The sequence below is a fragment of the Sturnira hondurensis genome, unplaced genomic scaffold (assembly GCF_014824575.4).
Source record: "Sturnira hondurensis isolate 20B ecotype Veracruz unplaced genomic scaffold, ASM1482457v3 Scaffold0001304, whole genome shotgun sequence".
NCBI classification, from domain to species: Eukaryota; Metazoa; Chordata; class Mammalia; order Chiroptera; family Phyllostomidae; genus Sturnira; species Sturnira hondurensis.
This window is the reverse complement of record NW_028073935.1, coordinates 9087529-9113793: the sequence shown is the minus strand read 5'-3', so window position 1 is coordinate 9113793 and position 26265 is coordinate 9087529. Positions and strand designations below refer to the sequence as shown.

The following is a 26265-nucleotide window of genomic DNA, read 5'->3' as shown; positions in this document are numbered from 1 at the left end:
GCCAAACAAAAGGCAATTATAGTGCCCTTCACTCCAAATATTTCCAATTCATGAATAATAATCATCACTGTCCAAACAAAGCATGGGAATTTGGTAATGGTTTAAAGAAATTGGCTTTTTCCAAACTCCCTTACATCCCCTAAATGGATTTCCTCGTATCCCATGGAGCAGCAGCCACCACTGTGGTGTTGAGAATGTGCCTTTTCAGAGTTCTCCAAAATTTGTTTAGTAAATATAAAAATTCTGCCTATTTGATGTTTTCTCAGACATTTTTTCTTTCCAACTCAACCAAGTCATTACAATAAGGCAGCCCCAGATGTATGAAAAATAGGCAATATTTGACCAATTAAAAATATATAAAGTCTAAGAGCCTTACATTAAAAAGAAGTTAGAAAGAAGTGATTCAAAGGAACAGTGGTGGCCAAGAAAAGTGTTCATCATACCAGCAGAGACAGAGCCCAAAGGGAGGCTCCTGAGCCCCACAGGGGCTGTATGCTCCCTTCCCAGGAAAAGTGGCACCTCTGTGGAGGCCCATGGCCAACAACACCCTTGCTGAGTGGCCAGGTGGCAGGTGACTGAGGTACAAAGAGAGGTGATGGAGCAATGTGAACCCCGCATGTAGTCCAGACAGCCCATGAAGCCATTCTGCAAACAGTCTGGCCCCATGTCCACTGCCTGCCCAGCAGCCCTCTGTAGCTCCCAGACTTGCACTGGGAGATGCGAAGACATGGCTGATCAGCAGAAATCACAGCAGCAAGTCCACCTGCATTAGCATCTCCCTCTCTCTTCCAAGGTATTTCTTTACAGTTCACATAGGAGTAGTAAGTATCTATCTCATCCAAGAATAACATCAGGGTGTGCTCTCAGTTGGGGGCTGTGAGTGTAGGCATGACCTCCACACCCTTGGGCCCCAACCCCAGGCTATTGTGTTCCCTACCAGGGGCCTTAGAAGGCACCTGAAACTCTTTTCGCACCTTGGGGCTTCCTGGAAGGTCTTTTTTCCTGGTGATGGGCTGTGGAGAGTTCATCCTCGGAAGCTCTCGACGAAACTGCCTGGGAAGAGGCCTGTGTGGCCATTCCTCTGCAGGGTCCCCTTGTACCAGCCATCCTCATGTTTCTTGTGCACAAACACAATGTCGCCTTCCTTCAGCTCTATCTCTGCCTCACTCTGGGGTGGGTACGACACCACCACTCGGTTCCTGAAGGAGAAGGGGGGGACAAACACCGCAGTGGGTAAGCCTGACCCAGACAGGCTGGAGGATGAGCCAGGGTCAGGCCCACTGTCTGCTGCAAGATTTCTCTTTTCATTTTCTTTTCCACCTCATGGTGTAAATGGTTGTAATTTGGGGTTACTATTTCCACTTCAAAAACAATTGTATTTATCTTTAATTTTGATTTTTCTAAAACTTTTTCATTTTTATTAAAAAATTAACAATAATCTCTTCCTGTGATATCTTTTAGATCCTGATCTATGCAGCTGGAATGTCTCCACCCCAGGTGCAGTCCCTCCATGTCACATTCTTCTTTCAGACTGTGGCCTTTCATGGGGTGGGAGGCGGCCACTTCAGCCCTGGGTCAGGCATTTGGTAAGGAGAGGACACTTGGCTGTGTTCTGCCTTCTGACCTGTCCTGGCACAGGACCCTGTACTAGTGCCCTCAGCTCCTGAAACGTCAGCCTTGCTGTCTGAAGAGCAGGCAAGTGGAGAACACCTCTCAGGCAGGTGCTTTGGATGCAGTGTTGTTAAAATGGTCATTCTTTTTGAAAATCGTAAGATGTTGTGGCCTTAGCACCTCAGCTGACTGAGATCACATCATAAATGAGGCCCATTTTTTCACACACCTCATTCCTGCAAAACCTGAGGTCCTCCCTGAGGCCTCCAAACTCTGCACTCTTCATTTTCAGACCAATGTGACATATAATCCAAGTGGTGACATGACCTGCTGAGCACCTGAAGGGAGACTGGGGAGCCTGAGCTCTGACCAGACCAGGCACAGCCCCCGAGGATCCCAGGAGGCCTCAGCAGGTCCAGCAGTAGGTGGCCACAAGCTGCTGTTCCTTCGAAGTGCCCCCCAATAGCTCCCTCGATCTGAGATAAGGGACCCTCTCTGGCATTTTGCCAAGAGCCTCAGCATCAGTACAGGCAAATCTGGCATACCTCCCACCCCCCACACCTGTTCTTTAAGCCTCAAAAGAGGATGAAGAAGGCTGAAAGGAAGCTTCGCTCTCTGAGGAGCAGCCTTCTCCTAAAACACCATCCATGACAAACCAGTGGGTGCGCCTGTGCCCCTTTCCTTCACAACCCCCAGCCTGGCAGGTGTTCTCACCACTCCAGCCAACTGAACCTTCCTGCCGCTCCAGGAACTCACAGGGGTGTGTGTGCTCTGACATCAGACTGGGTCCTGGACCCTCAACACACACAGCTATAGACAATGTATAGGGGGTGTCGAGAAGAACCTACCCACCATGCAAGGTGATGGAGTTGGGGTTCCGTGGGACAAAGTCCAAGCATTAAATGTGAATGGGTTTGGTGGCAGGCTAGGTGTAGCCACTTTCATGCCCTGAAAACCTGTAGCTGAATGCCGCTACAGACACGGGTAGGCCGAGGTGGGCTGAAGGGGACTCAGTGGTCAGGCCAAGGTGCCCAATAATTCTTCCCCAACTGACCAGATAATGTCCTGAGGGCAGTGCCTGGGCTGCCTGGGAGGGCGTGCACTGAGTCACTCTTGCCCATATTCTCCCAGTAACCTTACCATGCATGTCCCCATGGTTTTCTTACAGGCCACTGTACTTGCCCTACTGCAGGCTCCCTGTTTTATCTTCATTCCACTTCAGGCTGCTGTCCACTCAGCAGCGAGAACATAAGGTAGGTCACAGCCCTTCTTTGCTCAGAAAGCTGCAGTGGTCTCCTTCTCTCAGAATAGAAGCCTAGGTTGGGAAAAGACTTTTGCATTCTCGTTACCCTCTGAGCACATCTGCTCTCCTCTACTTCCCTCAGCCACAGCCCAGGGCACCCACCTGAGGGCGCCTACAGAGCTGCTCCCTCTGCCCAGAATGCTATTCTCTACCAGTCCCCAGAGCACTGCCCACCTTCTGCAGGCCCTGCTATGACCTATTTACTCTACTTGTTGTGGGTTCTCCACACTGGTGTGCCAGCCCTGTGGTGGGTGGCAGGAACTGTGGTACCTTGCTCCCTGCTGTGTGTCCATCACCTAGAGCAGCCCAGTGCACAGTAACTGCTCAACCCTGCTAGGACACACTGGAGGGGAGGCTGTAGCACTGGAAGAGGGACTGGAGGGGAGGGGGTTGGAGGTGTTGGAGGAGCAGAAAGGGCAGAAGCTGGATGAGTGCCAGCTGGGGGCCAGGAGTTTCTGCTGCTCTAGGTGAGCAGTGAGCAGTGGGGTCAGCAGAACCTGCAGCTCCATGCCAGCATTCCCATAAAGAGCTCCTACCCCCATTTGTCTCATATTAACAGGTGACCAAGTCCCCAGAAGGCCACTAGTCTGGATGATTCTCCCATCTGTGGGCAATGAAAGATAACAGGAGTTGTGTGTGCAGGGGGCTTGGTGGGGAGAACAGGTCTGTCCTGCCACTTCTCTGCTTGGGGGCTGAGTCTTGCTCCATGGCAGTCTCAGCTCTCAGGCCTGTGGGTGCAGTTCCTGTGCAGTGGGACCTGCCCAACCCACAGGGCTATGGGCCCTCCTCCTGCAAAGCCCAGGGCACGGGGCACATCACCAAGTCCAGAGTCACACAGGTGACATGCACCTCCACTGTTGTCTGATATACCACTCTGGTGTTTTCTCTCTTCTGAAGAAGGCTATGGGAACCCCATGAAGCAGTGAAGGATCCCCTGACCAGGATTAGAGGGACCACTTGGAGGGGACACCACCCTGCTGCACCCTTATCCCTTGCAGTATCCAGACCATGGTTGGGGCTCACTGGCTGGATGGGAAAGGTGGGAGTCTCCTTTACCCCTAGTCTTCCTTGAGCTGCCAGCCAGCTGTAAAAGCCTGTCCCCCTGTCCCTGCCTCTCCCCATCGACCACAGCCACACAAATGGCCCCAGGTATCCCACACCAGGATGTCCTAAGGGTTCTCAAGGAGTTCCATATGTGGAGCCTTTCACCTGGCAGTCTGGTTTTTATGAAACTAGGACATTCATTGTAAAACAAAGAGATCCCAAGTTAGCATTTCTCACTGTCAGGACCTTGGTACAGATCCTGTGTCCATTCTGTACCTACTTGCTGAGATGCTGGGAGAATGAGGCCAGGAAATTTGCATTTTCAACAAATTCTAGGGGAGAATGCTTACATACTGATGTCTGAGAATTGACATGCTGAGTAAAAAAAAAATTACTGAGGAAACTTCATCTTCCCTTTGTTCCACCTGTTCACAGAGCTCAGGGCACTGGCCTGTCTGGGTTGGAATACTGAAGTCAGGGTTCAGGGCAGCTGGAGTTGGCACTGGTGCTTGGGGATAATGCACATGGCAGAGCAGACCCAGGCCCAGCAGTAGAGTTTGGGGACAGTGAGGAAGGTGGCTCCTGGGGCTAACTTGGCAGGCATGCAGAGCTCCTCCCTCTGAGGGAGAAGGGCCAGCCAGGTACTCTGAGTGACTTGGAATAGAGGCAGGGACATCCACTGATGTTCCTTGGAGTAAAAAGCTGGCTTTTGGAATGTGGAGGAGGAGAGAAAGGAGAGTGTGAGTTTTGCCTTCTTCCCAGCCCAGTGATGCAAACAGCTGCCTGCCAGGCCACTCCCTGAAGGACAGATGGCCTCTAGGATGTAGCAATGGCCTATGAGATCAGCCAGCACTGCACAACAGACTGCACCATTCCCAGGCCTCTGGCACTGCTGGGTGTGCAAATACCAAGACCAGTCCTGATCCTCCCTGTGGCTTTCTGCCATCCTCAACTTTCCAAACACTTGCCTCCTTCTCTCAATTTCCCAAGGAAAATCAAAGCAAAGAGGGAGATGGTTTCTCACACTCTGAACAAAAGATCTGATTTGCCTCAACTGCCAGATTTGAAACAAACAAGCAAACGTGTTAGAAAATGTAATGTGTTAGGAAAAAAAGTTATTTGGTGCTTCTGAGTAATTAAATAACTTAATAAGCTCAAATGGATGATGTGACATATGAGACAGGCATTTAATGTGCCTGTCCAGATCACTCCAAGACTCTGAGCTATTCTTCCTGTTGCATAAAAGTAATTGATACCTAGGAGGGAGATGGCAGCGAGGTAGGAGGGAGTGGATTCCACTTCCCCCTACACACAGGAGAAAAACCTAGCTGATCTACAGAAAAAAAGAGCAAACAGCCAATGTACCCCAGCATATATGAAAATAGGAGACCAAAAATTGTATCAGACATTGAAAAACCAGATGGTAAGGAGAGTGCTTCAGGACAAAAAGGGCCCAGGGACCAGCGTGGGGACCAGGCTGGCTGCAGCCTCAGGACCGGCACCCACCGGGTCTGCCACAGTGTTCTTGGGACAAAGCCAGGTCAACTGCTTCCTCCTCCCTGGCCAAACAAGGTATCAGCAGCACCAGGAGAGACCTGGTTGCTTGAAGTTGCAGAGGGGAACAAGGATGAAGTGGCAAACACACAGAGGCTGTGAGCACCCAGGAAGTCTGTGGACACCTGTTGGGGAGAGTTGAGAGTTGGTCCGTGATGGACCTTGACCCCAATAGTCCCCAGTCTGGCTGGAGAATTGGGCTGTGTGAGAAGCCAGACTGCTAAACTGAGCAGCAGGCTTGAGTAGGAGGAATTTCTCAAAAAAGAAAAAGTAAAAAAAGAGAGACACTGTTTGGGGAAGTCTCCTCCCCACCCAGCCAGGCAGTGCCTCCGAGGGGGTGCAGGAAGCCCTGGGTGCTCCCATAGCACTGGGACGGGTACATGTCTTAACCTGTGGGGCCGGAGGTGGCCTGGATGAGTGTGTGTGCTCCTGCAACACAGGGAGTGTGCACTCTGTGGAAGGCCCCAGCCTACAGCAGTAACCCCCGGGAGAGTGTGCTGAGGAAGGTTTGGATCCCACATCCAAGGCCCCTTGGAGAGGTGCCAGGATAGCTCAGGGAAGAATGTGCCTGAGGCTGACTGAGTGCTGATCAGGAAGGGAGAAAAGCCCCTCAACCTGCTGCAGCCAGCAAGACCAGAAACACCTGTGTGGCCAGTTTAAAACTAGCAAGAGCTATTTTTTTTCAGAAGTACTTTTTTATTTTATTATTTTTATTATTATTTTTTATCTCTCAACTCCTTTTTCCTCTCTCCTTCTTTCTTGGTTTATTTATTCTTCCTTTCTTCCCCATTTTATCTCTTCTTTCTTCCTTCTTCGGCTTCTTTTTTTTTAAATACCCACAAGTGAAACAAAAAAACCTGGAAGTGGAAAAAGACCAGAGTTGGACCCAAAGAGGGGGAATCTCAACAGCTGAGACAGTGAGACAAATTTCAATTTGTTACTACAGAAAACCTGCAAGTTACTGCATATTTGTATTATCATTTTTCATGATTCTTACATCTTTTATTTTAACAGTATTTTTGTATTCCTATTCTTTCTGTTTAGTCTCCTTTGCTCGGCTGGTTGTATTGTATCATTTGACAAATTTTCCCTGTTCTCTCTTTCATAGTGTATTGCTAATTTACTGTCCTTCACTTCATTTGTGTTCCTTTAGCATTCTACTCAAGGTCTTATACTCCCTATTCTTGTTATCCAGATCACAAAGATTCTGTCATATGATTGTTGCTATAATATTATTATAAATAATAGCTGTTCCATACAATTGTAAAAACAACACAACAGCCCTCCCAGATCTTAGCCCATGGTTTCCTTAACTCTATTACTGTAGTGGTTAACTCTATTCTCCCACACACTACACCTATTTACTATCCTTTACTCTCACCTTACCTCAGAATCTGACCTCCCACAACCTTGCTGCCTTCTAGATCCAACTTACAACCCTTCCCTCCCCAATAAGAGTCTTATCTTCTTTCCATAATTTCTAAAAAGTGGCTAGCTGGATGGAATATCGCAGTTAACACTATACATAGCCAAAGGATCTTCTATCTCTTCTCTACTGGCTGCTACTGTAAATATTATAAAATACTGTCTTGCTATCTTAAACCATTTTGTCTTCCCCTCCAACTGATCACAAAAAAGAGTAGGTGGAAGCTGTGAACACCACTATGCCTGCTGGAAGAGGAAATCCACCAACAAAGGAACCACCAACAGATAACAACAGAAGAAGTGAAGGAGGGAGTGGAAGCCACACTAACCTCAATCCAGGACCTATCTGGAAATACAACTAAATAGTGGAGAAATTACCCAGAACAACAACTGAACAAGAGTGAGAGAGAATCCTCAAAACCTTGTACACACAGAAGAATAGTTTCAACACAACCTGACCTGACCAGCACCACAAATTAAAAGAGGTGAAGGACAGAGGGACCCTCACTTAACCAACTGGTGAAAAGGACCCTCCAAAGAAACACACAACAACAATCAAAGCCTAAAGATGAACACAGAGCCAACTTAAATGACAGCTCAAGACCAGTGAGTTTGGGAGATCAAGGAGACTGCACCACTGAATCTCACAGGTATTCTACCACAGAAGTTCACATCATAAACCCAGGGAGCCAGAACAGATCAATTTAAGAAGCTGAAATTAATAAGAAGAGTCTCGCAAACAATGGGAAGGTAATGGAACAATCCCCAAATAAAAGGAAAGGAGGAAGCCTCAGAAAGAATGCTAAATGAAATACAGCAACTCAGCTATCACATATGGAGTTCAAAGCAGTGGTTTTCAGGAGGCTCAATGAGCTCACTGAAAATTATCAGAAACTACAGGGAAACTGTAATGAGCTCACTGCAAACTATATCAACATGAAAAATGAAATAGAAACTATCGACAAGGGCCAAGAGGAAATGAATAATACAATTTCTGAACTGAAGAACACAGTAGAGGAAATCAAAAGCAGGCTCAATGAAGCAGAAGATCAGATCAGTGAGTTTGAGGACAAAATAGAAAAAAACACCCAGAAAGAGCAAGAAAAGGAAAAGAGGCACAGAAAGAAGAAAGAGGGATTAAGAGAAATGTAAGACAATACGAAATGTAATAATATTCACATAATAGGGATACCTTAAGGAGAAGAAGAAGAGCAAGGGACAAAAACCTATTTTAAAATGTAATGATGGAAAACTTCCCTAATTTGATGAGAGAAAAAATCACACAAATCCAGGAAACACTCCAGAGAGTCCCCATCAAGAGGAAACCAAAGAGGCCCACTTCAAGACACATCATAATTAAAATGGCAAAATTTCAAGACAAAGAGAGAATCTTAAAGGCAGCAAGGGAGAAACAGGAAATAACATACAAGGGAGCCTTGATAAGGTTAGCAGCTGACTTCTCAATGGAAATACTCCAAGCCAGAAGAGAATGGCAAGAAATATTTCAAGTAATGAGAACCAGAGGCCTGCAACCAAGGCTACTTTACCCAGTAAGGCTCTCAATCAAGATAGAAGGCAAAATAAAGAGCTTCCAAGACAAAAGAAGTCTAAAAGAATACACCTCCACCAAACCAGCTCTACAAGAGATGCTTAAGGGGCCACTTTAAGGAAAGGAAGGAAAACAGAGAGAGAAAGAGGAACACAGGTACAAAAATGGCAATGAATAAGTACCTACCAAAATAACCTCAAATGTAAATGGAATAAATGCTCCAATCAAAAGACAAAGAATAGCTGAATAAATTAGAAAGCATGATCCACACATATGCTGCCTACAAGAGACACACCTCAGGACAAAAGAACTACACAGACTGAAAGCGAAGGGCTGGAAACAAATTTTCCAAGCAAACAGACAAGAGAAGAAAAGCGGGGTTGTAATACTCATATCAGGCAAAACAGACTTCAAAAAAAGGGCCATAAAGAGAACCCAGCAGGTCACTTCATAATACTGAAGGGAGGAATCCACCAAGAAGGAGGGGAGCACTGTGGGGGGGGGGGCTGGGATAGGAGTAAAAGACAGAAAACTGTACTTGAATAATAATTAAATAAAGAAAAAAGAAAAAAATTATTAAAAAAGAATCCACCAGGAAGGCAGAAACATTGTAAATATATATGCACCTAACATAGGAGTACCCAAATAGATAAAGAAAATTTTAGAGAACTTCAAGATATTGATAGCAACACAATTATAGTAGGGGATTTTAACACCCCACTGTCAAAAAAAGGACAGATTTGCCAATCAAAATATCAACAAAGATATCATGGCATTGAACAATGCTCTAGATGAAATGGACTTAACTGATATATATAGAGCCCTTCATGCCAAAGAAGATAAAGACACAATGTTTTCAAATGCACATGGAACATTTTCAAAGATAGACCACATGATAGGACACAAAACAAGTCTCAACAAATTCAAGCGAATTGAAATCATACCAAGCATTTTCTCTGACCACAAGGGACTGAAACTAGAAATCAACCCCAAGGGGAAAAAAAAGCACTCAGAATCATGGACATTGAATAGCATGCTATCAAACAATGAATGATCAAGAATGAAATTAGAGAAGAAATAATACAGTTTCTGGAAACAATGAAAATGAACTCACAACAGTCTAAAACTTATGGGGCACAGCGAAGGCAGTCCTGAGAGGGAAGTTGATAGCAATACAGGTGTACCTGAAGAAGACAGAAACATTTCAAACAAACAACCTAATCCTACACCTGCAAGAACTTGAGGAACAACAACAAAGACAGCCCAGACCAAGTAGAAGGAAGGAAATAACGAAGATCAGAGCAGAATTAAACGACATAGAGACTAAAAGCACAATTCTAAGGGTCAATGAATCCAAGAGTTGGTTTTTTGAAAAGATAAACAAAATAGATAAACATTTAAGTAGGCTCATCAAGAAAAAAAGAGAGAGGACCCAAATAAACACAATCAGAAATGAAACAGGAGAGATTACAACTTATACCACAGAAATAGAAGGGATTGTAAGGAATTACTATGCAGAGCTGTATGCCAAGAAATTTGAAAACCTAGGTGAAATGGACAAATTTCTAGAAAAATATAATCTTCCAAAACTCAATGAAGAAGAAGAAGAAAGCCTAAACAGACCAATAACAGCAGATGAAATTGAAGCAGTAATAAAAAAACTCTTGACACACAAAAGCCCTGAACTGTATGGTTTCACAGGAGGATTCTATGAAGCATTTAAGGAAGAGCTAACCCCTATCTTTCACAGATTATTCCAAAAAATCCAAAATGATGGAAGACTCCCAAACTTTTATATGAAGCCAGCATTATCCTAATCCCAAAACCAGATAAAGACATGACAAAGAAAGAAAACTTCAGGCCAGTATCACTGATGAACATGCATGCTAAAATCCTCAACAAAATATTGGCAAACTACATCCAACAATACATTAAAAAGACCATACGCCATGACCAAGTGGGATTCATTCCAGGGATGCAAGGATGGTTCAATATTTGCAAATCAGTAAATGTAATGCATCACATAAACAAAAGCAAGGACAAAAATCACATGATCGTATCAACAGATTTGGAAAAAGCATTCGGTAAGGTACAACACCCATTTATGATAAAAACACTCAGCAAAGTGGGAATAGAGGGAGCATTCCTCAACATAATAAAGGCCATGTATGAGAGACCTACAGCAAACATCATACTCAATGGGCAAAAACTAAAAGCTTTCCCACTAAGATCAGGAACAGGACAAGTTTGCCCACTTTCACTACTTCTATTCAACATAGTATTGGAAGTCCTAGCCACAGCAATCAGACAAGAAAAGGAAATAAAAGGCATCCAAATTGGAAAGGAGGAAACAAAGCTGTCATTGTTTGCAGATGAAATGATAGTATACATAGAATATCCTATAGACTCTGCCAAAAAACTGCTTGAACTAGTAAATGAATTTGGCAAAACAGCAGGTTACAAAGTCAATATCCAGAAATCAAAGGCATTTTTGTATATCAACAATGAAACAACAGAGCAGAAATCAAGAAAAAATGCCATTTGATATAGCAGAAAGAAAAATAAAATACCTAGGAATAAACCTAACCAAGGAGGTAAAAGACCTGTATTCAGAAAACTACACAACACTGAAGAAAGAAATCAAGGAAGACACAAACAAATAGAAACATATACCATGTTCATGGATCAAAAGAATTAACATCATCAAAATGTCCATACTGCCCAAAGCAATCTACAGATTCAATGCAATAACTATTAAAGTACCAATGGCATATTTTACTACATTGAACAAACACTTCAAAAATTTATATAATCCCAATAACTGCTGCATTTTGAGAAAGGAGAGCAAAGTGGGAGGGATCATAATACTTGATACCAAACTGTATTACAAGGTCACTGTAATGAAAACAGCCTGGTACTGGCACAAAAACAGGCACATGGACCAATGGAATAGAACAGAGAGCTTAGAAATAACTCCAAGTCTCTATGGTCAATTCATATTTGACAAAGGGGGCAGTAACATAAAATGGAGTAAAAATAGCCTCTTCAACAAATGGTGTTGGGAGAACTGGTCAGCTACATGCAGAAAAATGAAACTCAAGCACCAACTTACACCATACACCAAAATAAATTCAAGGTGGGTAAAAGACTTAAATATAAGCCGTGACACCATTAAAGTCCTAGAGGAGAACATAGGTAGGAAAATCTCAGATATTTCATGCAGCAATATTTTTACTGATATGTCCCCTAGAGCAAGGGACATAAAGGAAAAAATAACAAATGGGATCTCATCAAAATAAAAAGCTTCTGCATGGCTATACAAAACAGCATTAAAATAAAAAGAGAACCAACCATATGGAAAACCATATTTGCCAATGATACTTCAGACAAGGGTTTAATCTCCAAAATATTTAAAGAACTTACACAACTCCACTCTAAGAAAACCAGCAACTCAATTAAAAAATGGGCAAAGGACTGGAACAGACACGTCTCCGAGGAGGACATACAGAGGATCCAGAGACACATAAAAAGATGCTTAATATTGCTAGCTATTAGAGAGATGCAAATTAAAACCACAATGAGATACCACTTTACACTGGTCAGAATGGCTATCATAAACAAAGAAATAAATAACAAATGTTGAAGAGGTTGTGGGGAGAAGGAGACCTTAGTTCACTGTTGGTGAGATTGCAAATTGGTACAACCACTATGGAAAAGAGTATGGAATTTTCTCAGAAAACTAAAAATGGACCTGCCTTTTGACCCAACAATTCCTCTGCTGGGATTATATCCTAAGAACCCTAAAACACCAATCCAAAAGAACCTATGCACCCCAATGTTCATAGTAGCACAATTTACAATGGCCAACGTTTGGAAGCAATCTAGGTGCTCATCAGTAAATGAATGGGTCAAAAAAACTATGCTCCATTTACACAATGGAATTCTATGTAGCAGAAAGAAAGAATTGGCTCCTACCCTTTGCAACAGCATGGATGGAACTGGAAAGCATTATGCTAATGGAAATAAGCCAGGCGGTGAAAGACAAATACTATATGATCTCACCTTTAACAGGAACCTAAATAAAACAAACAAACAAGCAAAATATAACCAAAGACACTGAAATAGAAAACAGGCTGACAGTGACCAGAAGGGAGAGTGGAGGGAATTTCAGGGGGAAAGGAGAACGGTTGACAGGAACAAGTATAATAGTCACATGAACAAAAACTAGTGGGGGTTGGAAATGGGAAGCAGGTGGAGAGGGCTAGTGGGGTGGACTGGGATGGGAGTAAAAGACAGAAAACTGTACTTGAACAACAATTAAAATAAAATAAAATAAAAACATAAAAATGCTATTCTAAATGGGGAAAAAAGTAATTGATTATTCCTATCATGGACACAAATGGCCAACAGTTACTCCAGGGCATTATCATGGAGTCACAAATCAATGAGAGACTGTCCTGTCTGAGGTAAGTTATTTCAAACATAGCTTGTTTTCAGATAAGACACAGAGAATCAAAAAGCTCAAAATCAGATGGAATTTTTACTAGTGCCTATTGAAATTAGTCTCATTTGTGAGGTTTGGGGTGCCCTCCTCCTGTGTCATCTGTTCTCCTCCCTGACAACAGAGATCACAAGGGGGTCCTCCACCTGCAGGGGGTCCTGCAGGCTTTTAGGAGCACTTGCTTCCACACTGTTGAGGACCCATGGTCCCCAAGTTGATGAAATGTCATCATAATAGAGCAGTGTCCCACTAGGAAATGTTAAGGACATATCTATACCTTGGACACTACACTGTAATATCAACATGTATTTTAATTGCCTATTGCTGCTATAAAAATTTCCACAAATTTAGTGGCATAATAAAACACAACTTTCTTATCTTGTGATTCTTTAAGTCATCCCACACAGTCTCCCAGGGATAAAATCAAAGTCTCAGCAGGGCTGGTTCCTTCAGGAGGCTCCATGGAAGATTGTGCACCTGGCCTTTTCCAGCTCCTTGGAGCTGCTCTCATGCTGAGGCTGGAGACTCCTTTCTCCATCTTCAAGGACAAGGGTGAGTGGGTCTTTCTCCCATCACATCACTGTATCCTTATCTTTTCCCTCCCCCTTCCACTTAAAGGGACTCTTATGGTCACAGTAAGCTCACCCGGATAATATGGAATAATCTTCCTTGGAGGAATTGGGACACAGACATCTCTGGGAGCCATTATTCTGTCTACCATGACACACAATACATCAAAGACAACAACTTTACATCCTGACAAAACCAAACAACTTACAGGCCAGCAAGAAGTGAGGATGAATATACTGCCTGTGTGAGCATAGGAGAAAAAAGACTGTGGCAATCAAAAATAGGAGAGGGCATGCCAGGCAGCTTTGGAAGAATTGTTATCTATTATTATACACATCATATGATATAATAGTACATATGTCATTTCTTTTTTAAAGTTTTTAAATATTTTTCTTTTATTGATTTTAAAGAGAGGGAAGGGAGGGAGAAAGAGAGGGAGAGAAACATCGATGTGAGAAACATTTATTGGTTGCTTCTTGCACATGCCCCAACTAGGGAGTGAATCCATAACCCAGGCAAGTGCCCTGACAGAGAATTGAACCAGTGGCCTTTCGTTTTGCAGGACAATGCTCAATCAACTGAGCCACACTGGCCAGGGCTGTCATTCAATATAATCTTGTTGTTGCTGTGGTATATGTGCTCATAATTTTCCAGATATTAACCTAGGTGTTTTACAAATATTATAACTATCAGGTATGTATTATTATCCCCCAATTTATATATGGGAGAATTGGGGTTCAAAAAACCCCTTTATTAGGAGTGAAATGGCTGATAAGTGGCAAGTGTGCTGATTACTCAAAGCCACTCAGAAACACAGCTAAGATACAAGACAGACAGAGGGAAAGCACCCAGAGAACGAGGGCAGCAAGGTGGCTGCCTAGGAATGTAGCTAGACCTGTCTAGGGCTGGAAGATCTCTGCTGGGTAGATAGGACATTAGTTATGAAACCACGCCCAACTGTGATATCCCCAAGCAACTTCCAGAAATGTGGCTCCCTTTGCACACTGTCCACAGGGCATGAATATGTCCAGATTCCCAAATGTTAGGTTTCCTAGGAAGGGTTGGAAACTGGCCCTCTGGTTTATACATCAGTTTTGTGGGCTTGGGTCTTACAGGTCTCCTGTTGTCTTCTCAAAACCTTAGGGGATAGATGGTCAGACCCAGGGTGGTTTGTACTTAGGAGACACCTAAGAGATGCAGCCAGTGGCTCTGCTGCACATGCTGCCTAGCAGTGCCAGGCAAGAGGGGGCACCCCTCCTTAAAGTGTTGGTGGTGGCAGCCTGAGTCTGAGACCCAGCCCGCCCTCTACCCATTCTCCCACCTCAACAATCATAAAGTGGCCTTGCACACAGCGGTTTCTCCTCAGAGGACCCCACGGCAAGGGTTCTTGTCACAGACACTTCCCTCTTCACAAGCCTGCGGGGCCTGAGTCTGAGTGCTTTTGGGAGTGGCTCCAGCCTGGACAGTGATCTTTTCCATTGTCATGTCCTTAGCTTTCATCTGCCAGGGGTTCTCAAGACAAAGTGGCTTATGGGTGAGGAGGTTGGTGTTCTGGTCACTAATGAGCTATGCAGAGTGCTGGGGACAAGAGGGCACCAAGAGGCTCTGGGTGCCATAACCCACTGTTTAGTTGGAATATTCAGAAAATGGGAAGAATCCTCTGAATCTTCTAGGTAATCATAGATTTCTGTGATTTTTTTTCTAACAAGGTCTTTAAAGACATTTTTGAGCAGTCTGGAAGTTGTAGGATCTGGGAAAGAACAGAAACCTAGGGAAGACATGAGAGCAGGTTTGAAACATCTAGAAGTTTGTCATTTGCAAAAGCCACCAACTTTGTGATCTGGGGAGGAAGGACCAGAACCCATGTTCAGAAATCACAGGCAGCCAGGGGTTGGTTCCACAGAGGAGTGGCCCAAAGTTGGAGGAGGCTCCCCTGGAAAGAAAAGGGAGGGTGGAGACACACACACACACACACACACACACACACACACACAGAAAGACCAAGAGAGGCAAACTGGTGTGTGTGGTGTGGTGTGTCAGATGTGTAGTGTGCCTTTCTGTGTGGTCTTGTTGGGAACCATCCTGACTGGTTTCAGAAGCTATAAGTCCCCATTGCTAAGGCTGAGTAAAAGACCTTGGGACCACAACCCAATAAGGAGACAAAGCTTATCTTCCCAGCAGGGGCACCACCTCTGTCCCCTTTACTTCACCCTGCTTGACCCCAGAAATATGACTGGGTTAGCCAGTGATGGGTAAGATTCCTCAAGGGAGGGACGACCTAAGACATGCATGGTTGCAATGGGGCCATCAGAGAAGGACTTGGGGGGCTATAGAAAAAGGGGGTTATGGGCCCTCACCCCTCAGTTTTGACATAGCCTGAGTCCTCATTCTGTCTGTAATAAGTCTCCTAATCTCTTGGCTGCCTTACTTCCCCTATCTGACTTATGCCTGAAACAATGCTGGAGGGTGGTGCAGCCCTGGGCAGGAAGAGGTGGCTTCCTGGGGTGATTAGGCCTAAGAAAGAATGCATAAAATCCTATGAAAACTGCTTTGCTAAGAATACCCTCAATTTTATGACAAGTGTCTAAGTGTAAAATGACTTTGCTTCCCAAAGTTTTATGGCCCTTTAGCTAACTGACCCTCACTCAGAATTAGCCCTCATAGTTCTTCGAATGTTATCTATTGTTTGATCATTACTTCCTAACAATGACTGATGAGCTTCACCTGTATTCCTGGGCAAATCGAACCAAATAAAAGCCCATTGAGGAACAGGCTCAAGGTCCTTCTCCTTTGAGAGACTGGCCACCTTTCCTCCCAAAGCAGATCATGTCCTGGTAGATCTATTTTTACTTGTAGTGGATGGGGGGCTCTGCAGGCAGAGCCCCTGCTACATGGTCTGTTTATATATTAGTGGTGTGTGCTTGTGTGGTATGTGTGCTTGAGTGGTACGTGTTGTTTGTATACTACGTATGTCTGTGTGGAGTATATGTTTGTGTAGTGTGTTTGTGTGGTTTGCGTTTGTGTGGTATATTTGTGGTGTGAGTACTTATTATATGGTATCTGTTTGGTGTGTTGTTTGAGTGTATTTGTAGTTTGTATGCGTACGTATGTTTGTGTAGTCTGTGATACTTTTATGGTGTGTTTGTGGAGTGAAAGTGTGTATTGTGTGGTGTTTTTGTAGTGTTTGGTGATTGCGCTTTGTGTATTTGAAGTTTGTGTTTAAGTATTTATGTGATGATTTAATTGTGTGGGTGCTTGTGTGGTATTCTTGTGTATGTTTTTATGGTATGTATTTATATGTGTATATTCAGTGTGTTGTATTTGACAGGTGTTTGTGTGGTATGTGTGTATTTGTAGTGGATGTGTTTTTGTAGTGTATGTGTAGTTGGTGTTATTTCTGCAGTGTATGTTAATTTGTGCAGAGTATTGTGTGGTGTTTTTTGTGTGTTGCATATATGAGGTTTGAGTTTGTATTTGACTATTTACCTGGAGTTTTGATGGTGTGTTTGAGCAATATGTTTGTGTTTTGTGGTGTAGTATTTGTGTGGTATATGTTTGTAGGTTTAGTGTGTATTTATGTTTCTATGTCTTTGTGTGTCCTGTGTGCTGTGTATTTGTATATGTTGTGTGTTGTTCATGCACTGTGTATGCTTATGTGGTATTTGTGTGGTGTGTATATATTCTTTATATGGTGTTTGTTGCCTGTGTTGTGTTTCCATGGTTGTGTGGTGTGTGTGATGTGTAGTGATAGTGTGGTGTTTGTGATTATGTGGTGTGTATTATTTGATTGGTGTTTATTTGTGTTTTTAGTGTTTTTAGGGTATGTGTGTTTTGTTTGTGTAGTATATGTGGTTTGTGTGGTATGTGTTTGTGGTGTTTATTTCATGTGTTTGTGTGTTTGCATGGTGTGTGGTATTTGTGCAGTGGTGTTTCTGTTGTGTTTGTGTAGTATATATGTTTGTGTGTTGTATGTGTTTCAGTGGTGAGTGGTATATGTGTATTTGTGGTGTGGGTGTTGTGAGTTTATGTAGTGTTTCCATGGCGTGTGTGTTTGTGAGTTGTGTCATATTGTGTGCTGTGCATTTGTGGGTGTTACGGTTGTGTGATTTGGTGTTTTAGTAGCTTTTATTTTTAGTGTGTTTGTTTTTGTGTAATATATGTGTTGTGTTGTTTGTGTGGTATGTGTTTATGTGGTGTGTATCATGTGTAATATGTATTTGAGAAATGTGTTTATGTATTTTTGTGTGTTGTTTTTGTAATATGTTTGTGGTATGTGTTATGGTGTGTCCGTTGTATATAAAATATGTGAGGTTTGTGTGTTAATGTGATTTTGTGTAGTTGTGGTGCCTGTTTTTGTGTTTAGTGTTTGATGTTTTTATAGTGAATGGTATGTGTATTTGTAGTATATGTTGTGTACTGTGTATGTTTATGTGCTGTGTAATTATGCCTATTTGTATGTTGTAATGTATTGTGTGCTGCATGGTATTTTGTGTTTTTCTGTGATGCATGTGGTTGTGTGTAGTGTGTTTGCTTGGCTGATGTGTGGTGCTTTTTTGTTTGTGTGGTATGTGTTCTTTGTGGTTTGTGTCTGCCTATGTGGTATGTGTTGTTTGTGTGATGTATGTTGTCTTTGCATTGTGTGTTGTGTTTGTGTGTTGTGCTCGTGTCTGTAGTTTTTGTGGTGTGTGGTATTTGTATGATATGTATGGTGTGTATTTGTGGTATTGGGCTTATGTGTGTTTGCGTATGCTTATGTGGTGTGTGTGTGTTTGAGTAGTGTTATGATGTTTGTGTGGTATGTTTCTGTATTGTGTGGTTTGTAAGATAAGATGTGTGTTTCTTTGTTGTGGTATTTGTTGTATGTGTCCCTGTGTATTTGTGTATTTGTGGTCTGTATTTGTGTGCTATAGTGTTTGTCTCAAATGTAGTTATGTGGTATTTGGTATGTGTGCTATGATGTCTGTGTTTGTGTGATATGTATTTGTGTTATGTGTTTGTATGTTTGTAGTGTGTATGTGTGTAGTGTGTGTTATTTGTGAAATATGTATTTGTGGTGTGTTTTTGTGTTGTATGTACTTGTGTGTTGTGGTGATTTTGTTGTAGTGAATGATGTGGTATGTGGTATTTGGTGTGTGTGCCGTATTTGGTGTTTGTATGTATGGCATACATGTGTGCTTGTGTATGTGTTCAATAGTGCTTGCGTAGTATACATGTGTGTGTTGCCTGTGTATGTTTTGTGGTATATGTGTATTTGTGTGGTATATGTCTGTAATGTGTGTTTGTGTGGTATATTTGTGTTTGTGTGTTATGTGTTTGGTGTATGTTTTGTGGTGTATATGCAGTGTATGTTTGTGTTTGTGTGCTGTTTGTGTTTGTAGTGTGTTTTCATGTTAGTGTATTTATGTGGTGTTTTTGTGGATTGTGTTTTTGTTTTGTTGAATGTTTGTGTTATGTGCAGTATGTTTTTTTGCATTGAGATGTTTGCATGGTGTGTGTTTTGTTGTGGTGGATGTGTGCTTCTGTAATGTGTGTACTTGTGTGGTCTGTTGTTTGTATGAGTATGTGTGGTGTTTATGTGGTATGTGAGCATGTGGCGGTGTGGTATATGAAGCCAGTTCTAGAGGGCCTGGGGTCTTGCTGTGGAAAGGCACTTAATCAGAATGGGTCCTGCTGGGGGGTCAGAACCACAGGTACAGCTTGGACAGACAGTGGGGTGGTGGTCCACTGTGGAGGATCCAGATGCTGATATCTTGTGACACATTTGTACTATTACAACTGAACATACCTAGATCCCTCTGTGGGCCAGGTGAGCACAGGTGGCTACTGACAATGCCCCACACAAAACAGGGTGGTTCAGAGTCTGTACTCTTGGGCTGGAAAGCTTCAGTTCAATCCTTGGCTCTGCTACTAACTTGCTGTGTGATCATGAGCAAATACCTCAGCCTTTTTACTTTTAACCTCAGTTTTCTCTTCTATAGAATGGGGTTACTGAATTCATAGGGTTCTTGGGAGGACTAACTGGGATGTTGGCAGATACTAAACTACATTCAGAGACTGGCTATCCTGGAGGTTTATGGCTAGAATCCATACCAATTATTACAGAGCATTCTGTAAATCCTGTTAGTCTAAAAGAAGGTGTAAAGAGATTTTCACTTTCCCTGTTTATCAGAAGTCAAGAATTGCTGACCCACGTAGTCCCTCTACACCCTTGGGCAAAGATTTGTTCTCAGTAGCCCAGGATCTCAATGCCACCCCAATGGCTCAGCTCTAAATTCCATCACCAAGACCAGGAGTTGCCAAATTGTAGCCTGCACCTGACTTGGGTGGTCTGAGAACTAAGAATGTTGTTACATTTTTAAATGGTTGAAAAATAAATCAAAAGAATATTTCATGACACAAGAAATTGCATGCAATTTAAATTTCAATGTCCATCATTTACATATGGCCTATGGCTGCCTTCATTCTATCATAGTGAGGCAAATAGTTGCCACAGAGACTATGGCCTGCTACAGCTGCAATATTCACTATCTGGACCTTCACAGGGAATGTGTGCTAATCCTGATCTATATAGAACCTCGACCAGCCCTGACATGACACCAGAGGTGAATATGCTCAGGAGAGTGGTGGCCTTTTTAGGCTACAGGTGCTGGGAGACATGTGGAAGAACTGGCTGGTAGTTGGTGTGGACATGCGGGGTGAAAAATTCTGACAGCATTGCCAGGATTGTTTTCTTATTCTTACCATTTAATCTGTGATCCAATGAGAAGGAATTTAGAAAGTAGTTTCCCATTATCCTAATTTGATGTCACCTCCTCTCTCCACAGCACCTACAGCCCTTACTTAAGGCTGACCCACTGAGCAAGACCCTAGCCTCGGACCCTTTGTCAAATTCAGCACCCATGGTCCCACAGTCCAAGGCCTCAGTGGGCCATGTCATCTCAATTAGACCACTTTCATGAAACTCTGCAGGGGTGTCCAACCCTTTGGCATCTCTGGGCCACACTGGAAGAAGAAGAGTTGTTGTGGGTCACACATTAAATACATAAACGTTAATGAAAACTGATGAGCAAAAAAAAAAAAAAAGGTTTTAAGTAAATTTATAATTTCGTGTCGGGCCACATTCATAGCCATGCTGGACTGGGGGTTGGAAATCCCTGCCAGGCTGAACTCTATGAAATTACTGCTTTGGGTTTAAAAAAAAAGTTAATGTTATTATATAGTTCAACCCAACAGAGTATATACCTTTGAAGCTGTTTTGGGGGAAGTAATTTTTTATAATTCTAAGATGTCAGAGTGGTCTAAGCTTCAAAAAAAGCTGCTTCCTGGGTGGGGTGTACAGGCCCGTGGAGCCTCAGCCCACTGGCCACACTCCAGGGCTTCCCCAGGGTTCGAAGAACACAGTCCTTTCACTGCCCCTCGTTGGCTCAGTATTCCATTGGTCCTGAAAAATTTCATGATGAATCCCTTATAAATCCCAAACTCAGGACCCAGATAGATTCAGAACATAAAATATGCTCCCATTTATTCCCAAACTTGTTTTATGCAATGCTCACCATCCACGATAACCTGAGTAGATATGGCTAGTGATAGATGTCTAGTCAATTTAATCCTCAGAAAATTCCTGCTGTCCCTGCTCTCCAAAAGTCGTTCCACACTTCACAAACAAATCCACACCAAAGTCTTAGAGGATGCACACTGACTCTCCACTCTTACCTCTCTCTAGGCACTGGCTTGTAGAAAGAGTCTTGACTGGAAGGTGATGAGAAGTTCAGATCTAAGGAGCCCACCTTTCTGTGCAGTGGCTCCATCCCCTGAATCTCGCTGTCTATGGGGCAGGACCCTGCCCGTCCATGGATGGACAGTGAGCACACTTCTGGCCCCACTGCCCCATAAAGTGAGGTGTCTACTGCCACCTGGTGGTCATGGGTGGGAGAGATGGACATCCGGGATCGAGACTTCTTGGTGGATGCCCCAGCTAGAAGTTTCAGCAGCCCACTCTTCTTCTCTTTCTAGAAAGACACACAAAATTGAAATCCAGTGGGCTAATGCTTCTAAGTGTCCTTGTTGTTAGGGAGAGGAGGGAAATATAATCCTTTTGGAAACTTTAAACATAATGTGGTAAAACTGGCTAAAGGAAGAAACAAAGCTAAGATCGAGAGCTTTTCCAACTCATGTCTTCCTTCCTTTCTCCAAACCTGGAGTAAGTGCCCCAAACAGCACAGAAGGCACCTGGGGCAGACAGGAGAGTGCTGTTCCCAAGATAGTGGGCTGCAGGGGGCTGTTCCTGAGAACATGCCCACTGGCCATCACAGGACCCATCCTAGCCTGGCAACTCATTTGTTGGGTCAGGGGAACCAGCAGCCAACATAATTTGGTTTTCCCTCACCCAGTTTTTCTAAGTGGATTTCACTGCTTGGAGGTTAATTATTCTGCATCAGGCTTCCTGAGATTAGCTCCTTCAGCCTTAGGGATTCCGGACACAGCTTCCATTGAAAACTTTTCTCTGCACATACAATCTTCAGCACATAGGAAACCTGCAGCACATGTGTGCATATATGCACCTCTGATTTTTCCAGGGAGAGTCACATTCTTGTCCCAGAGCTGAGGGTGGCCCCTGGTGAGGGCAAAGTCTCTCAGGCCCTGGATTCCCTCACTGGTGAATATTATGGTGAAACCCCTTCACCTGGCAGAAGGTTTTCATACCTTCAGGGATGTGACAACATTCAGGACATGGTTGCCCACATACACCACCAGTGAAATAATCAGAAGAATCTCCCTTATAAGAATGAAGCATGTCTCAATGTCACCCCATTAGGACATCTAGCCCCTCTCCAGGTGTAGAACTCATTCCCAGTTCCTACATATGACCCCCTGCATCTCCCCCTAACTAGCCACCAGCAAGTGGGACCCCTGCATGGTCTTCCTCAGGACTTTTGGGCCCTGCAGAGTCTCTTCATCTCACACTGTGTGGGTTTGGAGCCTGTTCTCCAAAGGTACCTGAGTCAGGCTGCAGCAGTGACACTCCTCCAGACAAGGATGCAGTGTCTGTGGGGGTCCCAGCAATCATGTCTGCATTTCTATTCATCCTGAACTCTGTGCAGCAGTGGGAGTGAGTGGGCACTCACCTCGCCTCCCTTGGCAATGCTGGTGTGCAGTGCATGGAGTGCTTCGACTGTTGCCATTGATACATCAAGGATACTCTGGGTGTGGAAGACAGGCTTCACACTCCCTGGAGGCTGCACCACGTGTGCAGGTGTGTGTGAGGACACAAGACACACAGGTGCTTTTAGCATAATGTGTGTGCCTTGCAATTTGGATGTTTTCATGGATTCATTGGAATTTAGTTTTCTAATGAGCAATGGAAGCTAGGTAGCAGGTGGATACAGGGATATGGTGTGAAAGCGTGGCCATGCATAGAAGTCTGAAGCTGTACCAACTGGGTCAGTGATGGCCACCCAAAAGTCTGCTTTGTCATAGGCTCACCAGACTCTGTGGGGACAGATACATGATTTCCTCTTTCTGCCTTCCTTCTCTGCTACTGGTTAAAAGCTACTGGGGGAGTCAGTTGCTGAAACTTTCTTGAAATACACACATATAGTAACATGTATATGCTTAAGCTAAGTCATAAACACTTCAGTATAAATGTCATATTGTTTTTCTCTACTCCTAGCACTGATATTAAAAGATAGAAGTGGAAGTTTTAACTACTGTCCATGATGATAAAAGGCAAGCCCAAGGGCTGATAGGGAGCAGGTGGGTACAGGCTGACATGGCACAGGGCAACCCTGTCTGTTCATTTTGCCTAGCTCATCCCTGTTTTGGCATTCTTGAAAAAGATGCATTTGAGCACACTTAAGAGACCTTTGGTAATTCAAACACTAGGGGACATCATGCAGCTAGTTCAGAGGTTGGCTCAGGACATCCTTGTCCCACACCTAGCTGGGGCTCCTGAGGCCAACACTACTAAAAAGTGCCATTTAGGGGAGGGCATTGGAGCTGAGAGGACACTGAATGGATATGAGGGATGGCATCTGATGGTCCATGGCTCTCTGGGCCCAGCTGTCAGAGCCCCCAACCCTTCACCCCAGCCTGGGGTTCCTGCCAGCATGCTCCCCAACCTGGGCTTTTCCTGCCCCCTCTTATTCCTTTTCTCCCAGAGGACCTAAATTGCTTTTCTTTCCCTGCTAGGATCCCCTCTAGAATATAGTGTAGGGGGCAGGGCCTGTGTTTATTCTGTCCATCATCATCTCCTCCATGCCTAGAATGCTTCCTAGAACACAGTAGGTGCTCAATACTGGCTGGCTGAAGTAAGCCCGTCTAGCGTGAGGCTGGACACTCAAAGGCTTAGTTCTGAGTACCAGCTCCAGGGACACTGTTCGCCTCACAGAGTTAATTAGGATAACAGACATAAGAATGCTTTTAAAACTGTTAGTGTATCTCACAAATATTATGTAATATGCTGGTTTTATGATGTTTTGATATTTTTAAGTTTTTGCAAAATACCTAGGACCTAGTTAGCTCCCAATACATTTTTGTTAAATGAATAAAATCTATTTCATCTCCAGGACTCAGTGTCTCACCATTAACCCTTGTTTTGTCCTGGGAAAGCACATAGATAATGCAGTGGCTCTTGGCTCTCCAAGTCTGTGACCAAAGAACTAACAAGGGAATTAGATAATATGCACACTTTGGGCCCCACCCTTAAAGATTCTGATGTGACGGTTCTGAAATAGGGACAAAACCCAAGTGATTCTGGTATCAACCCACCAAGTGATCAATTAGAAGCCAATGGTCATCTGTGCTACCTGATACATGATTTCAGAGGTTATAGACAGTGATGTAAAAACCGACAAGAGAGCAGCTTCAAGGGAAGGTGATAAAAAAAGAAAACTACTGTTTATTCAACATTTACTTAGTGTCTCAGCTAAGGGGAACATGCATGGGTTTTCAGTAGTGTGTTAGGGTACAGGGTGCACTAGAGTGTGGATTCTAATATGCCCTCTGAACTTACTGGCCAGTTCCCAGATGAGGTCACCCTCTCCAGCTGCACTTTGAGTGGCAGGGGCTAATGTGGGAAGAGGAGTTTGGCAGGCAAGGAGGGTCATGTAGGGCAGAAGAGCAGACGCAAGCCCAGGACTGCAGGTGGGAGACAAGACCACCCCGGAAATTCCAGGTCTCAAGATAACACCTGAATCTGAAAGGCCCCCAGCATATAAATGGAACATCTAATTGGAGAACAGGAACTTATGCGTTACATTAAGAAAAAGCTGTGCTTGCACATGTACATGTGCACACAGTCATACTTGCACACACATGTACATACCACATACCCTGAAATAAAGGCATATCTTATTATGAAAGAAATATAATATTTTAAAAAGAGATATTTGAAGATGTTCATTCATTATATAAAAATTGTAAAACATTTACAAATGATAAAATAGTGGTTTTTCTGTTAAGATTAAGATAAAGGGCTTCTCCCAAGGCCTTAGTTGTTTTCCAGAACATTAATATAAAAACTTGGCAAGAGGAAAAAGAAATTTAAAGCTTAAATTACGAACTGTTGCCAGTTAAAAGTTGATTGAAAATTATGCAAAATTGTCTCTGAAATTATAAGAAGCCAAAAGGAATAAAATTTAATTTGTAAACTGCATTACTAAATTTTTCAGGGATGCAGTTAATTTCATCACAGTGAAGTAAGCCTGTAAGTGCCCTGTTTCTGCCCAGTTGTCTCCTTCACTGACCCATGCCACAGCGGCCATGCACCACTGCTGTTAAACAGATTTGCCTTCTTAACTCCTTTTTGCTTAGGGCAGTATTTATAGTCATTGGTTGGGCACATATTGAATGCTGGGCCAGATACGACGGACACAAACTTGGTTTTCAAGCTTTAGCCTGAATAGTCCAGGAAGACCTCAACTTTCAAAATGCTAAACTGCTTGCACATGTTAACAGGTACGGATTTTCTCAATGTCAAAAGGGTAGCTGAGAACAATTTACCTTTGAGAACAAAGGACTAAGCACAAGACACATTTTTCACTCTGCCAGGTGCACAAAACACTTGTGTGAGCTGAGACCCAGGCAATAGTGGTCAGGTCATGTTCAGATCATGTGTCCAAACTCAGTAACCTGAGAGCACCTGTGAAGAAAGCATAAAAGCACTCCCTCTAGGACATCAACATCTGTCATGGGGGCAGTACTGGAATGGAGTGTAGGCTGAGGAGGCCCCCTACATAAGTCTGACTTGAGGATGGGAGCAGGGCCATTGAGAGTTATTTTGCATATTGGTATCAGCAGACTCTTTCAGAGTGGAGAAGGAAAGATATGCATGACTTTAACCTGTGATGTACCTGGCAGGCAGCTCCCCCTGGTAAGAGCTTGGAGATGGTTCAATCCACGCCATGGGGACTAACTGTGGCAGCCAAGAAAGGCAGAAAATATGGGAGTGCTGGTAGGTGTAGCCAATTGTGGGAGGAGTTGGAAATGGGATTATAGAGTAGGTTCCAGGCTGTAATTTACCTCTTCAGATCCAATATCTCAAATAAACTCCCAGGCTTTAATCTACAACTTCATCTAGGCATTATTTTAAGACAAAAATCACACAAATAAAACCATCAAAAGACACCAGAAGCTCTGAGATGGAGGACTGGGGAGCTTCCTTGGCCCAGACCCAGTTAGAGAAAGTGAGGTGGTCACGTCCCCAGTCCC

At 43.6% G+C, this 26265-nt stretch overlaps 1 protein-coding gene across 1 annotated transcript in view; it reads right to left on the bottom strand.

The window, feature by feature from the left end:
• Nucleotides 1-1024: 1024 nt before the first annotated feature.
• SH3RF3 (SH3 domain containing ring finger 3) overlaps nucleotides 1025-26265 on the bottom strand; it is a 195609-nt gene continuing 170368 nt past the window's right edge. Inside the window, 2 exon segments of the mRNA XM_037070976.1 lie at nucleotides 1025-1199; nucleotides 21271-21566. Of these exon segments, the coding sequence (XP_036926871.1) occupies nucleotides 1025-1199; nucleotides 21271-21566 (471 nt within the window).